Source organism: Myotis daubentonii, chromosome 4, assembly GCF_963259705.1.
Source record: "Myotis daubentonii chromosome 4, mMyoDau2.1, whole genome shotgun sequence".
NCBI classification, from domain to species: domain Eukaryota; kingdom Metazoa; phylum Chordata; class Mammalia; order Chiroptera; family Vespertilionidae; genus Myotis; species Myotis daubentonii.
The window spans coordinates 12,129,268-12,143,396 of NC_081843.1; the positions used below are offsets into that span (position 1 = coordinate 12,129,268).

The window sequence follows — 14,129 nt, forward strand, 5'->3', positions numbered from 1 at the left end:
TGAGAAGGCAGGCACAGACGGACCAGACATTTCTAAGCTCAGATGCACATTTTTTTAATTTTTTTTATTGATTTTAGAGAGGAAGGGAGAGGGAGAGAGAGAGAGAGAGAGAGAGAGAGAGAGAGAGAGAGAGAGAGAAACATAAATGATGAGAGAGAATCATTGATCGGCTGCCTCCTGCACACCCCTTACTGCACACCCACAACCTAGGCACGTGCCCTTGACCGGAATCGAACCTGGGACCCTTCAGTCCGCAGGCCGATGCTCTACCCACTGAGCCAAACCGGCTGGGGCTCAGGTGCATTCTTAATGGACTCATACTGTGCTCTGAGCTTCACAGCCTCCTTGTTCCTCTGGCTATTTTCAACACTTTCCAGGTCAGCACGAAAACACACCTTGTGCCTTTAATGGCAGTACATGCTGTGGTTTCATAATCCCGCTGTTTGATTGTTGCCTATATATGCTATTTGAATTTTTATTGAGATATAATTTACATATAACATTCAAGTGTATAGATGCTATTTTAAAGGAAGGTAGTGAACAATTCTGGGCATGGATCTTTAATCACCAGAACGAGTACTTCTGTACAAAAAATGGCTACGGTGGAATTGTAGGTCTAAGGTTCAGCATTTTAAAAAATCTATAGCTACTGCTCTGGCTGGTATGACTCAGCCGGTTGGAGCATCATCCCATACACCAGAAGGTCACGAGTTTGATTCTCAATCAGGGCACATATCCAGGTTGCAGGTTCAATCCCCCAGTCAGGATGCATACAGAAGGCAATCCATTGATGTATCTCTCTCACATCAATGTTTTTCTCTAGCTCTCTCTCTAAAATCAATCCTCTTTCTTCATCCCTCTCTAACTCCTTTCTTCATCCCTCTCTAAAATCAATTTTTTTAAATAATAAAAATTAAAAATAAATCTCACCATTAAAAAAAGTCCATAGATACTGCCAAGTGACCCTCCAAAAATGTACCGACTTCTACTCCCACCAGAAGTGTGAGAATGCCTGTGACCCTCACCAACAGTATATACATTATCAGTGTTTTTAATCTTTGACAATCTGATAGGCAACGATATTTCAATGTTGGTTTTCTCTGCACTTGGCTATTAGTGAAGATAAGCATCTTTTCACATACTTACTGGCTGTGTGTTCCTTTCAGAACCAAATAAGTCACATTTCAGTGTGTGTACGTGCCTACGTTTATCTGTGAGAGTGCCTGTGTGCGCACATGTGTGTGCGTGTGTGTGTTCTGTGCATCAGAACATCTTGGGCAAGGCTTGGGTACCTCAGAGCTGCAGCTCTCTGGAGTCTGAGAACACCAGGACCCACGGAGACATGGAATCACAGGCTCAAGCCCAGGAAATACCTTACGAATGATCAGGGACATAATCACATTTCTTTCTAATATTTATGTTTCTTGTTTTATTTGTATTTATTGATTTTTAGAGAGAGGGAAAGAGAGAGACATCAATTTGTTGTTCCACTTTTTTATGCATTCATGTATTTATGATTCTTGTATGCGCCCTGGCTAGGGATTGAACCTGCAACCTTGGCGTATCAGGACAATGCTCTAACCAACTGAGCTACCTGGCCAGGGCACCAATATTTAAATTTCAATCAGCTCGGTCCCCATTTTACCTGTTACAAGGAAGTACTTTTATACTCACTGGAGCCATCCCTTTGCTAGTATCTTTATCAAGAGAGCTTCCTTCCTTCTGTCTACCAGGGTCTCCCTCCACCTTGCTGAAGCTAGAATTTACTGCCTTAAAACCAACAGAACACACAGCCTACACCAGGGGTGGGCAACCTTTTTGTGAGTGCGTGCCAAAACCAGCAAAATCTCTGACTCAAAATTCTTCTGTGTGCCAACCCTAATTTTTTGAGAATGTTATGCCTACTTGATATCTCTCAAGGTGTACATATGTGAAGAACCTTGAAGAAATAATAAAATTCATTCGAGCGACAAAAACGCAGTATATGATGATGAAAAATACATTTATTTTTTAATGTATACATGTACACTGATAGTCCGACAGAAAACTTTATGATTCCGTTTGATACTATCAGTGGGACTTTGGCTGCTGCATCACGGGTGACAGAGATTTTACATTAGGTTTATATTTCGTGACCTTCAGAGATATGCACGAGCTACTACTTTCACCCGTCAGGCTACTCCTATTACGAGACTTAACAAAATTCGTCACTGAGAACAAAGATTCACAAGCGTATGTGGATGAAAACATGGAGAGTAACGCTGTTGCAAAGTTTTTTAAACAGAAAAAATTTTCTGGAATGGCATTCCAAGACCTTAATAGTTCGTTTTTGACACTTCTCTCTGGTACTCCTGTCTCTAATCGCTTTTTTTCAATGTTTTCCAAGTCAACTCTAAGGTCAACAAATTTCTGCTTCAAAATTGAGCTACTCAGAAATTCAATCAACTGCATTTCAAAGTCAGCCATGTCTACCCATGAAAACATTTGTAAGTTTAGTTCCTCCAGTTTTATGCTGTCTGGAAACCTCATGAATTTTGCTGTCTCTTCCAGTTCTCTGAATTTCGCAAATCTTGAGAAGAACTGCTCAATAGTTGACTCGATGATGTTTAAAAACAGCTTCTGAAGGCTTTGACAGCTTGTCTGTCATCTTTTGGGAGGTCTTTGATGTGCCTCTTGAGGTTTGGGAAATATCTAAATCTCTCACCATCCACATCCCTCTTAAGGATTTCCAGTTTCTTTTCAAAAGCCTTTATGTAACCAAACATAACATCAAGTGTCTTGCCAGTTCCTTGTAATTTAACATTTAAGTCATTCAAATGTGCACAAAAATTGTCAATGGAAGATTATAAGAGAGGGTTTCGCGTGCCAGCAAATGTTACTGGCGTGCCATGTTTGGCATGCGTGCCAGGGGTTGCCCACCCCTGGCCTACACCATGATCCCAAAGAGGAGACCACAAAGGCTGGAAAGAAAATGAACCATGGAAAGAAAAAAGCCAGAGAGGAGACCCCAAATTCTGCAACTAAGCTCTACCAAAGTCTCTGAATGACCCCTGACCTACATGTGCACAAGCCCATTCCAGCAGCCCAGCAAAGGTTAAACAACCTGAACAGAGATTGCAACTGCTGTCCACATAAGAGACACAGAGTTTGTAACCTGTTAAAAAAAAAAAAAAAACTCTTCAGAGAAACGTACCAGAATCCATTCACACTTTCCAAATAAATCCAAAACCATTAAACACATGAAGGAACAGAACTATGTAACCCATACATAAGAGGAAAGACAAGCAATTGAGACCGATTCCCAAAACGAAATTGTTAGAAATAGCACAGGTTTTAAAGCAGCTACTCTATCTTCAAAGATATAAAGGAAACTGTGCCCCCGATGTATAAATAGGAAGTCTCAGAGAAATCGCAACTAAAAAAAGAACCAAAAGGAAAGTATATGAGTGAAAAATATAGCATCTTAAACAAAAGGGATACATCGTAACCGCACAGAAAACAAGATGGAGCCTTGACCAGAAGGAATCTCTGAAAGGCGAGGCGGTTGGTATTTGAGCGGATTGGCCCAGGAAATCACATCCCAAACAACACACAGGCGGGCATCTGAGAAAGTCCACACGGTGCCCTCCCTGGGCGGCGAAAGGGAGCCAGGCTGGTCCCGGACAATCACCAGGATGAGTGAGTCCTACATGTGGGACAGCGGAGCAGGTCGGCTCGCTCCCCACACCTGCGCTTGTGCCAGGCAGTACTCACAGAGGCATCTACTCACAGAGTCCTTCGCTGGACACGTAAGACTTGGGAAGGCCAGTCAGTGCCTCTTTGCCAAGAAAATACACTGATGGCACCCTGACATCCCACCTCCTCCCACAATAACTGGAGAGAAATAGAAAAGCAACATCCATGGACAGAGGGAAAGCATCAGACACAAAGAACAAGCAACATAAATTCTCACAACCCTATGAGATACACCAGGTGTGAGCAACTACAGCCCACAGGCAAAATCCAGCCCACCCTTTTTTCTTACAAAATACTGTGAGCTAACCCTGGCCGGTTTGGCTCAGTGGATAGAGCATCGGCCTGCGGACTGAAGGGTCCCAGGTTCGATTCCGGTCAAGGGCACATACTCAGTGGGGAGTGTGCAGGAGGGAGCTGATCAATGTTTCTCTCTCTTCGATGTTTCTAACTCTCTATCCCTCTCCCTTCCTCTCTGTAAAAAAAAATCAATTATTTTTTTAAAAAATCTGTGAGCTAAAAATAGGGTATACATTTTTAAATGGTTAGGGGAGGGGGATTGCTTTAGAAATTACATGACACGTGAAAATATTATAAAATTCAAATGTCAGCATCCAGTTTTTCTTCTGTGTTTAATCTTTATTGTTGGAAGTATCAAGCGCCCACAGTGTTACTGAAGCACAACCACACCCATTTATTTGCACTGCCTGCAGCTGCTTTCACTCTGTAACGCAGCATTGAGAGTGACAACAGTGTTTCATATGGCCACTCGGCACACTTACAGCTCAGTGCTCATCACTCAGCACCTCAAGGGCCACCATACTGTTGTGCTGCAACATTTATTTTTTTCTGATTCTTACCAGTGCATACCTATAATGTCAAAACAAGAAAAGTGAACTCTAGCCCTGGCCAGGTGTCTCGGTTAGTTGGAGCATCATCCTGTATACCAAAAGGTTGTGGGTCCAGTTCCTGGTCAGGGCACACACCTGGGTTGTGGGTTCAATCGGTGCATGCGGGAGGCAGCCGATCAATGTTTCTTTCTCACATCAATGTTTCTCTCTCTTTTTTTCTCTCTCTCACCACATATTCTCCTCGGGTGAGGATTTAAATAAATAAATAAATAAATAAGTGAACAAGTAAGTAAATAAATAAATGAAAAGTGAACTCTGGCCCTAGCCAGTTTTGCTCAGTGGATAGAGCATCGGCCTGTGAACTGAAAGGTCCCAGGTTCGACCCCGGCCAAAGGCACATTCCCGGGTTGCAGGCTCCATCCCCAGTGGGGGACTTGCAGGAGGCAGCCGATCCATGATTCTCTCTCATCATGGATGTTTCTGTTTTCTCTCTCTCTCTTCCTTCCTCTCTGAAATCAATTAAAAAAAAAAAAAACTCTGAACATCACTAATCATGGGGGAAATGCAAATCAAAACCTCACACCTGTCAGAATGGCTATTATCAAAAAAACAAGAAATAAGTGTTGGTGAGGATGTAGAGAAAAGGGAGCCCTTGTGCACTGTTGGTGGGATTGTAAATTGGTGCAACTACTGTAGAAAACAGTACAGAAGTTCCTCAAAATATTAAGAATATAACTACCAGTCCTAGCTGGTTTGGCTCAGTGGATAGAACATCGGCATTCGGACTGAAGGGTCCCAGGTTTGATTCTGGTCAAGGGCACATGCCTGGGTTGTGGGCTTGATCCCCAGTAGGGGGTGTGAAGGAGGCACCCGACCAGTGATTCTCTCATTATTGATGTTTCTCTTTCTCTCCCTCTCCCTTCCTCTCTGAAATGAATAAAAATATATTTTTTAAAAAAGAACATAACTACCAGATGATCCAGCAATTCCTCTTCTTGGTATTTATCTAAGAATATGAAAACACTAATTTAAAAGATATATGTACCCCTATTTTCATTGCAGCATTATTTATAATGGCCAAGATATGGAACCAACCTAAGTGTCCACTGAAAGATGACTGGATAACACTGTGGTCCAGATATACAATGGAATATTATGTGGCCATGAAAAAGAATGAAATCTGACCGTTTGTGACATGGATGATCCTGGAGGGTATTATACTAAGTGAAATAAGTCAGACAGAAAAGGACAAAAAACGTATGATTTTACTCATATGTGGGATATAAAAGAAAAAACTCACAAATGAATGAACAAAACACAAACTCATAGACACAGAGAACAGAATGGCAGTTACTAGAGGTGAAATGGGGTGGGGGAGGCAAAATGGGTAAAAGAGGTCAAATATATGGTGATGCAAGGAAACTAGATATTTGGGAATGAGCACTCAATAGAGTATCCAGGTATCAAATAATGCTGTACCCCTGAAATTTACATATAACGTTATTAGCAATGTTACCTCAACTTTAAAAATTAAAAAAATTTTAAGTGAACTTATATAAACATTACGCTTTTAAGGCATGGGGTAGAGTGGATTATTTTGTCATCAAATTGGATGGCAAAGGATTGTGTTTACTGTGCAGTGACACGGCAGCTAGTTGACATTACTAGGCTAAGCTCCCATCGCTGGCATTATTCTCCATACACAACAAATTTCTTCACAAAAATTAAAAGTTAAAACAAGACAACCAAATTAAATGTCCAAGTGGTTCATTTGTTCACCACGCAAGGAAATCTACTTACTTATGGTGGCTTAATTGTGCTTGATTGCTGCAGCTAAAGAAGTGTGTCCCGAGAAAATGAAATTAAGATGATCAGCCTTTCGGTGAAAACAGTTGTCTTAAAACTTAAGGAGCCCTGACCGGTTTGGCTCACTGGATAGAGCGTCAGCCTGCGGACTGAAGGGTCCCAGGTTTGATTCTGGTCAAAGGGCATGTACCTTAGTTGCGGGCACATACCCAGTAGGGAGTGTGCAGAAGGCAGCTGATCAATGTTTCTCTCTCATCAATGTTTCTAACTCTCTATCCCTCTCCCTTCCTCTCTGTAAAAAATCAATAAAATATATTTTTAAAAAAAAAACAAAGCTTAAGGACACTGGCAGCAACATTAATGGTCAATTAAAAATGAGGTGAATGCTTTAAAGTCATTTTTCTTGGCTCTTGCTGAATCCGCAGATGTTAGTGAAATTGCCCAATGGTTGTTTGTGTCTTCGAGGAGTCAACACCTCATCGCTTAGTTCGGAAGTGGACTGAAGAATTCGCCTTTATGCCGAAACCGGTTTTGCTCAGTGAATAGAGCATCGGCCTGCGGACTGAAAGGTCCCAGGTTCGATTCCGGTCAAGGGCATGTACCTGGGTTGCGGGCACATCCCCAGTAGGAGATGTGCAGGAGGCAGCTGATCGATGTTTCTCTCTCATCGATGTTTCTAACTCTCTCTCTCTCTCCCTTCCTCTCTGTAAAAAATCAATAAAAATATATTTTAAAAAAAAAAATTCGCCTTTATGCACAGTCTGCAAGGAACAACGAACCACTGCAGGCAAGAATGTTTTCAAAGCTGAGGAGATACTAATTCAGTAGAACTTGAAGTGAAATCTGCTAATATGTGTTATCATTGACGGTGGTAAAAAATATACATGAAGCATGAAAAAGGGGGGCAAATTTACAAAGCCTGTAAAAACATAAAGTGCTTAAAGGCTATGGTTTTTCACTGTATTAATCATCAGCAAGTACTTCGAGGGAAATATTTGATCTCTCATCAGTACTGAATGTCCACCATGAATCCACGTACTTAACTAGCATTAACATCACATTTGCATTAAATTTTGATGACAAGGAACACTACTAACTTTGAACCCCAATTAAACAAAAACGGTACCCATTATTTTCTTTTTTTAAATATATTTTTATTGATTTCAGAGCAGAAGGGAGAGGGAGAGAGGGATAGAAACATCAATGATGAGAGAATCATTGATCGGCTGCCTCCTGCAGGCCCCCTACGGGAGATCTAGCCACCAACCTTTTGGTGCACAGGATGACGCCCAACCACCTGCGCGTACCGGCCAGGGCTGCCCCGAGCTAGTTAAAGTGTCCTTTTTCTTTCCGGAGTGGAAGAAGAAAACACGAAGTATAAAAACATAGTACCTAATATATTTAGTGTAATGAGAAGAATAGAAATAAAAAATTTAAATCCACATTATTAGAAATTTTGTAACTGGTTTAGTCCTAAGTATAGTAGTTAAGTTTGGAATCATGACTTGTGGTTTGACATCTACTTCTTTTTTTTTTTTTTTTTTTTTTAATTGATTTTTTACAGAGAGGAAGGGAGAGAGACAGAGAGTTAGAAACATCGATGAGAGAGAAACACCGATCAGCTGCCTCCTGCACATCTCCCACTGGGGATGTGCCCGCAACCCAGGTACATGCCCTTGACCAGAATCGAACCTGGGACCTTTCAGTCCGCAAGCCGACGCTCTATCCACTGAGCCAAACCGGTTTCGGCTACTTCTTAAGTCATTTAAAACACTGAGAAGGCAATATTAAACTTTTCATTTTCATTAAATATCCAGAATAAATTTTGATTAAATTAAGTTTGCACTTAACAGTTAAATATTTAGGAACAACTAATGTACCAAATAAGTTTTACTTTATTAGTTATGCAAACAATATAAATATTTAAGAGTGTTGGTTGATGGTAAAAGAATGTCAATTGCCCAATAAATGTGAAAGATGAATGAACAGGACTTTAAACAGAGTATAATTAGTTGTGGATAATCTTCCCCACACGCAAAATCTCCCTGGACATTAATGAGTTCATCCACCGACTGGCAGATGGGCTACCCATTTCCGGACACCCAGGCCAACAATAGCAGATGGGCTACCCATTTCCGCCACACCAGCAAAGGCCCTCAGGACACAAGTGCTCGCTCCCAGCTGGAAACCCGCTCTGAGGAATAGGCAAACAGACAGCACGCAGCCGGGCCAGCCGGGCCCTAGTCCCTCCAGCGGTGTCCACACTGCGCATTGCAGCACTTGTAGAAGGTGGTCATGGGCTCGTCTGCAGAGCGGGTCTGAAGCTGCATGAAGTAGGCCCGCGGATGCTCACATTTGGGACACGGCTCTAGAAACAAGAAAAACAAACAAGGGACCCACATTAAAAAAATGTTTGTGACCAGCATACCTGTTAGACGTGGGTGTTAAGGCGAACGACAGCAAAGATCTTCCTGGCTTATCTGGTGTCCCTTGTACCCTGATATAAGGCACAAACAGTGGTCTCGTCTCATTCCAATATGCTCTCACACTGGGGGAATCCAGGAGTTTGAAAACACCCCTCCTCCCCTCTCTGGGTCCCACTTTCCCTGTCAAATCTGGCTGAAGGCTGGTTGGAAACAAGGCACAAAAGGTGACCTATGGCTGTTGTGTGAGTGACAGGGTCCACGCCTGCAGATTCCGCCTCCTCCATCCCAGGTGCACACCCATCACCTGGGCAGCAGGCAAGCCCTCTTATCCCCCCAGAGAAAACCCCATGGGTGACCAACCCACTTCCTCTCGTGTTTAGGGATCCATTCTGGCAGTTAGTATCTCAGCTGTTCTTACCGAGACCTCACCGCGCAGTCCACACCTTTTCAGAGGGCACCGAGGCACGTATTTACCTTCAGAGTGAGCCCACTTTGAGAAACCAACCCCGCTCTTGATGAAAACACCTCCAAACACTCTCACACCACCATTTTGAACATTTGATACATAATTCATTCTTTTTTTAAAAAAATATACTTTTATTGATTTCAGAGAGGGAGAGAGAGAGAGAGAGAGAGATAGAAACATCAATGATAAGAGAGAATCATTGATTGGCTGCCTCCTGCAAACCCCCCACTGGGGATTGAGCCCACAACCCGGGCATGTCCCTTTGACTGGAATTGAACCCAGGACCCTTCAGTCCACAGGCTGATGCTCTATCCACTGAGCCGAACCAGCTAGGGCCATAATCCATTCTTTAATGATAAATTCTATCATTGCTCGTTTTTTAACATAGCAGATATGGATGTTCGTCTATAGGGGAAAGAGAGTACTAATCAGGACTTAGCTCTTCCTCCTATCAGTACTGGCTGTGTGTAGGGCTCTCTGTCCTTCTTTGGTCACATCCACCTCTATCAGAAATAAACCAATACTTGAAATAAACATTCATTTTACTGCGACTGTAGTTTAATGCTCTCTGGTATTAACTTGTAAAACTCTGCATTAGAACAAAAAGAGGATTCTTTTTCCCCTTAGACTGATTTCTATTGCTCCTGTCATTGTTGCTATCATAGCTACCACATGTTCAGTGCCCGTGACGTGCCCAACACTGCATAATTCGCTTTGTGCTCTTACAGCTTATGAGTATAAATTAGCCCCAGAGAGGTCAAGGGACCCAAGGCCGTCAAACAGGAAGAAGTCACCCCGAGTCTCTAACTCAGGTCTGTGTGGCTCCAAGGCCTGTGCCAGTATTATCTGTGCAACAACTAAGTCATTAAAAAAAAAAAACAACACGCACTTTCTAGTTTTAGAAGCCCCCCTCACAGAAGCGGTCACAGGTTCTGACATGCAGCAGCAGCCAGCAGCTCGGGCTGTGCACAGCTCAGCAATGCCCAAGCTCCCCTCTCACCTGCAGTGGAGTCCACGTTCTCCCAGGCGGCCGCCCCACCCAGCACATCATCCACTTCTTTCAGCTTCGGATACTTCCGATTCGTCACCTACAGACAACGGCAAGTCTTCAAACGCTGCCCGTCAGTGAACATACAGATCTGGGCCATCACACCCAGCCCCCACCCCTGCCCGCGAGAGCCTCCCTCCCCAGCCGCCCCTCCTGCCACAGCCTGGAGAGCTGCTGAACGAAAACCATGTTCTCGCTGCCGGGGAGCAGCACTGCCTTGGAATGTGAAGACCTGTTGGCATGCAGGCCCCGGCTATGGGGCCGCGGGACAGGAGGTCCGCCAAGAGGCTGGGGTGCTGCTGGGGCCAAGCAGCACCTCAGGGCGCGGACTCAGAAGAGGGTTCGGTGCCAGCTTCCCTCTGCGCGGGGACTGCCTGCCGAGGGTGCTGGACGCGGGCCGGCTCATCCGACTCATCGGGCGGTAGCAGGGCCGCTCTGGCCGCCGCTGTGACCACAGCGAAAGGGGCACCTGCGAGCACGGAGCCCCGGGGGAGGGAACGGCGATAACCAGGGTGATGGCACTGGGGAGGGACCGATTCTAGGGCCGGATTCTAGGGCGACTCCAAGGCAGAGACGACGGGACGCGGGTGACAGACGGGCGGGTGGAGGCGGACCCGGGACGGCGGGCGGGGAGCGCCGCGGGAGGCCTGCGGGAGACGCGCGGGCCCCCCCGGGCTCCGGGACCCACCTTGCGGGTGATGTTGTGCACGTAGGGGCAGGTGTTGCAGGCGAAACGGTGGCAGCGCTGTCCCTCCTCCACGATGAGCCCATTCCCGCAGCCGGGGCAGAAGAGCAGCATGACTGCCGCCCCGCAGGTCCCGCAGGTCCCGCAGCCCTCGCCCTGGCTCAGGCGCCGACACTAGGCCCGCCTCCAGCTCTCATTGGCTCGTGCCGCCCCTCAGCCCACCAATAGGCACGCCGGCTTCGCGCTCCCAGCGAGCTCTGCGGAAGGCCTCGCACTTATTGGCTCTCGCGGAAGCCCCGCCCCCACACGCCCACTGCGGAAGTGCGTGCTGTGCTTCCGGTTGTGCACGCCCAGCCTGGCTCCCGCGGAGCGGTGGTGCGGCCCGGGGCGCGTGGGGCAGCGAGCCGCCCTGGAGGAGGCGCAGGCGGAGGCGGAGGCGGCGGCGGCACGGCCCGAGGCGCGTGAGGACGATGAGGACGAAGAGGAGGCGCTGCCGCACTCCGAGGCGGTGGACGTGTTCCAGGAGGGTCTCGCCATGGTGGTGCAGGACCCGCTGCTCTGCGACCTGCCCATCCAGGTGCGCGCGTCCCCTGCCGGGCTGTGCGAGGGGCGTGGACAGGTCCCGGGGCTGGCGGGGCTGCGACCCAGAGGCCTCGTAAGGCACCTCTGGGTGGAAACGGGGGTCCTAACCTGGGCCGGGCCGGCCGGGCCGCGGGTGGGGCGAGCGAGGCTCTCGCTCGAGATTTAAAAGGCTCGAGACCCCTCCAGCAGCCAGGATACATGCCTTTTCTTTTTTTTCTTTCGGGGACACATGACATTTTAATACAGTATGTTTATAACTCAAGTTGGTGTAAAAAAGCCTGTGGCAAGCAAAATAATAAAGACTATGTCAGTATTACTGGTTTTTCCCATCTCAAACTTCAATGTTATTTTGTCCATCATGGAGTTTAATTTCTGTTTTCTTAAAAATTGTATTACAGCGTTTGTTATTGCACGCCTGCCAAACCTTGTCCCGAGGCCCTGGTCTGGGTCCTGATGGGTGATCGGGGCTCGGAATGAAGGACAAGCACAGTGCTCCTCCTACCCAACCCCTGGGTGAGAGGATCCAGGGCTGTTCGTTCTTGCCTGTGTCTATGTTCCTTTCTTCCAAGCTTCCGCCCACTTTGGACTTTAAATAGGAAATGTGGATGAAACATGAGCTCAAGGGGCTAAGAAACTGGGAAGCCCTAATACAGTGGTTCTCAACCTTCCTTATGCCGCGACCCTTTCATACAGTTCCCCATGTTGTGGTGACCCCCAATTTCATTGTTACAACTTGAACATAATTAAAGCATAGTGATTCATCACAAAAACAATATGTAATTATATATGTGTTTTCGATGGTCTTAGGCGACCCCTGTGAAAGGGTCGTTCAACCCACAGGTTGAGAACCGCTGCCCTAGTATGTAAGCAAGACTCCCCGTTCTTGTCCTTCCTAAAATATGACCACGTTCTGGACACTCGCAGCGTATTCCTTGTTTGGGGTGTTAGGGAGCCAGGCACTCACCTCCACCCTCGGTCTGTTCCAGGTCACTTTGGAAGAGGTCAACTCCCAAATAGCCCTGGAATATGGCCAAGCAATGACAGTCCGCGTGTGCAAGATGGATGGAGAAGTCATGCGTAAGTGCTGCCCTCCTCCCTTCCGGCCAGGCAGGCTGAGCCTCCACAGGGGCCGGTCAGCGGGACACCGAGCGGCCATCCACAAGCCCATTCGCCTGGACCTGAGCCGCAGTCAGAAACAAGGCTGGACAGGGCTTCTGGGTCCCCCTCCCACCACCTGAGGCTGTGGCTGTGGCTGAGGCTGTGGCTGCGGCTGCGGCTGTGGCTGAGGCTGTGGCTGTGGCTGTGGCTGCGGGATCTGCTCTCACGGGTGCCCCCTGTTGCAGCTGTGGTTGTGGTGCAGAACGCCACGGTCCTGGACCTGAAGAAGGCCATCCAGCGATACGTGCAGCTCCGGCAGGAGCGCGAGGGGGGCACCCAGCACATCAGCTGGTAGGTGAAGCCGCGGCTCCTTGCAGCCCTCCCCGGGGGTGGTGTGGGCTCACAGGAGCCCCGCTGGACTCGTGCTTCTCAATCACCTGGTCTCTGCTACAAGCACCTACGGGAGCGAAGAGCTAGCTCCTGTCGCAATCCTTCAGACGGGCTGGTGCTCTGTGCCCAGGGGCTGGGTTACACACCGAGAGCTCTTCTCACGCAGCTTCTACTAGTACGTCCCACCCACTCAGCTCCCCCTGCTCACGGTTTCCCTGAATCCCTCTCGCGCAGGTCCTATGTGTGGAGGACGTACCATCTAACCTCTGCGGGAGAGAAGCTCACAGACGACAGGAAGAAGCTCCGGGAGTAAGTTCAGGCCGCTTCCTTGAGCTGCAGGGCGTGGAAGGTCAGGGCCCCACCGAGGCAGGAGGAGGGAGGAAGAGTGTGCGTGGAGGGGAAGGCTGCCTGCTGGCCCGGTAGGGGCCTGTGGGAGGGTGGCACTGCCCCGCCTTGCCTTCCTGGACCCCACACTCGTCCCGCCTGCTCTTGCCTGGTTTCTCACAAGCCCCAGGTGAGGAGTCAGACAGCCCTCTGTAGTCAGATACTGGACACTTCTCCTTCTCTTCCAGCTATGGTATCCGGAACCGGGATGAGGTGTCCTTCATCAAAAAACTGAGGCAGAAATGACCCTCCAAACAGGGACACTCTGTGCCGGTGGCCAAGCTCCTCCCCAGCGGGAGGACGCCTCGGGCACTGTCCCCTCTTCACAGGAGAGTGCTGGGATGGACTTGCCCAGCTGGCACAGCTGGCACTGCCGGTGTGAGCCCCGGGCCTCGGGGGTGGGACTGGGTGAGCCAGTGTCAAGACCCAGGTTTGACCCCTTCTGGGCCCAAACACCCTCATTTCACAGCCGATCCCACAGGCTGTGGGCCTGGCCCTCTGTACGGAATAAATCTCTTTGCTTTCTAGTTTGAAAAGTCAAAAAGCCACAGTACCGGGACATGAGGGCCTGGCGCAGCCCCATCATGGGGGGGGGGGGGGCGTGGAGGGGGGGCGAGCAAGGGGCAGAGAATGGCCTGAGTCTGAGATGCCACACGACCCT

At 47.8% G+C, this 14,129-nt stretch overlaps 2 protein-coding genes across 2 annotated transcripts; one reads left to right on the plus strand and one right to left on the minus strand.

Moving 5' to 3' along the window:
* Window positions 1–8,171: 8,171 nt before the first annotated feature.
* Window positions 8,172–11,201, minus strand: POLR3K (RNA polymerase III subunit K). The gene is made up of 3 exons (XM_059692476.1): window positions 11,018–11,201; window positions 10,282–10,369; window positions 8,172–8,757 (listed from the first exon to the last, which is right to left on the minus strand). The coding sequence occupies exons 1-3, from the start codon at window positions 11,126–11,128 to the stop codon at window positions 8,630–8,632; spliced, it is 327 nt and encodes a 108-aa protein (XP_059548459.1). The 5' UTR covers window positions 11,129–11,201; the 3' UTR covers window positions 8,172–8,629.
* Window positions 11,202–11,332: 131 nt separating this feature from the next.
* On the plus strand, window positions 11,333–13,995 carry SNRNP25 (small nuclear ribonucleoprotein U11/U12 subunit 25). The gene is made up of 5 exons (XM_059692477.1): window positions 11,333–11,591; window positions 12,583–12,673; window positions 12,940–13,045; window positions 13,319–13,393; window positions 13,657–13,995. Exons 1-5 carry the CDS (start codon window positions 11,550–11,552, stop codon window positions 13,712–13,714), a joined length of 372 nt encoding a protein of 123 aa, XP_059548460.1. The 5' UTR covers window positions 11,333–11,549; the 3' UTR covers window positions 13,715–13,995.
* The last annotated feature ends 134 nt before the right edge of the window (window positions 13,996–14,129 follow it).

Bases quoted from the DNA above. Each gene is read 5' to 3' on its own strand.
- POLR3K (XM_059692476.1), bottom strand. From the start codon at position 11,128: ATGCTGCTCTTCTGCCCCGGCTGCGGGAATGGGCTCATCGTGGAGGAG. The intron at 10,370-11,017 runs GTGGGTCCCGGA...CGTTGTCTGTAG, and splicing joins TGCACAACATCACCCGCAAG to GTGACGAATCGGAAGTATCC. The intron at 8,758-10,281 runs GTGAGAGGGGAG...TCTTGTTTCTAG, and splicing joins GAACGTGGACTCCACTGCAG to AGCCGTGTCCCAAATGTGAG.
- SNRNP25 (XM_059692477.1), top strand. From the start codon at position 11,550: ATGGTGGTGCAGGACCCGCTGCTCTGCGACCTGCCCATCCAG. The intron at 12,674-12,939 runs GTAAGTGCTGCC...CCCCTGTTGCAG, and splicing joins GATGGATGGAGAAGTCATGC to CTGTGGTTGTGGTGCAGAAC. The intron at 13,046-13,318 runs GTAGGTGAAGCC...CCTCTCGCGCAG, and splicing joins GGCACCCAGCACATCAGCTG to GTCCTATGTGTGGAGGACGT.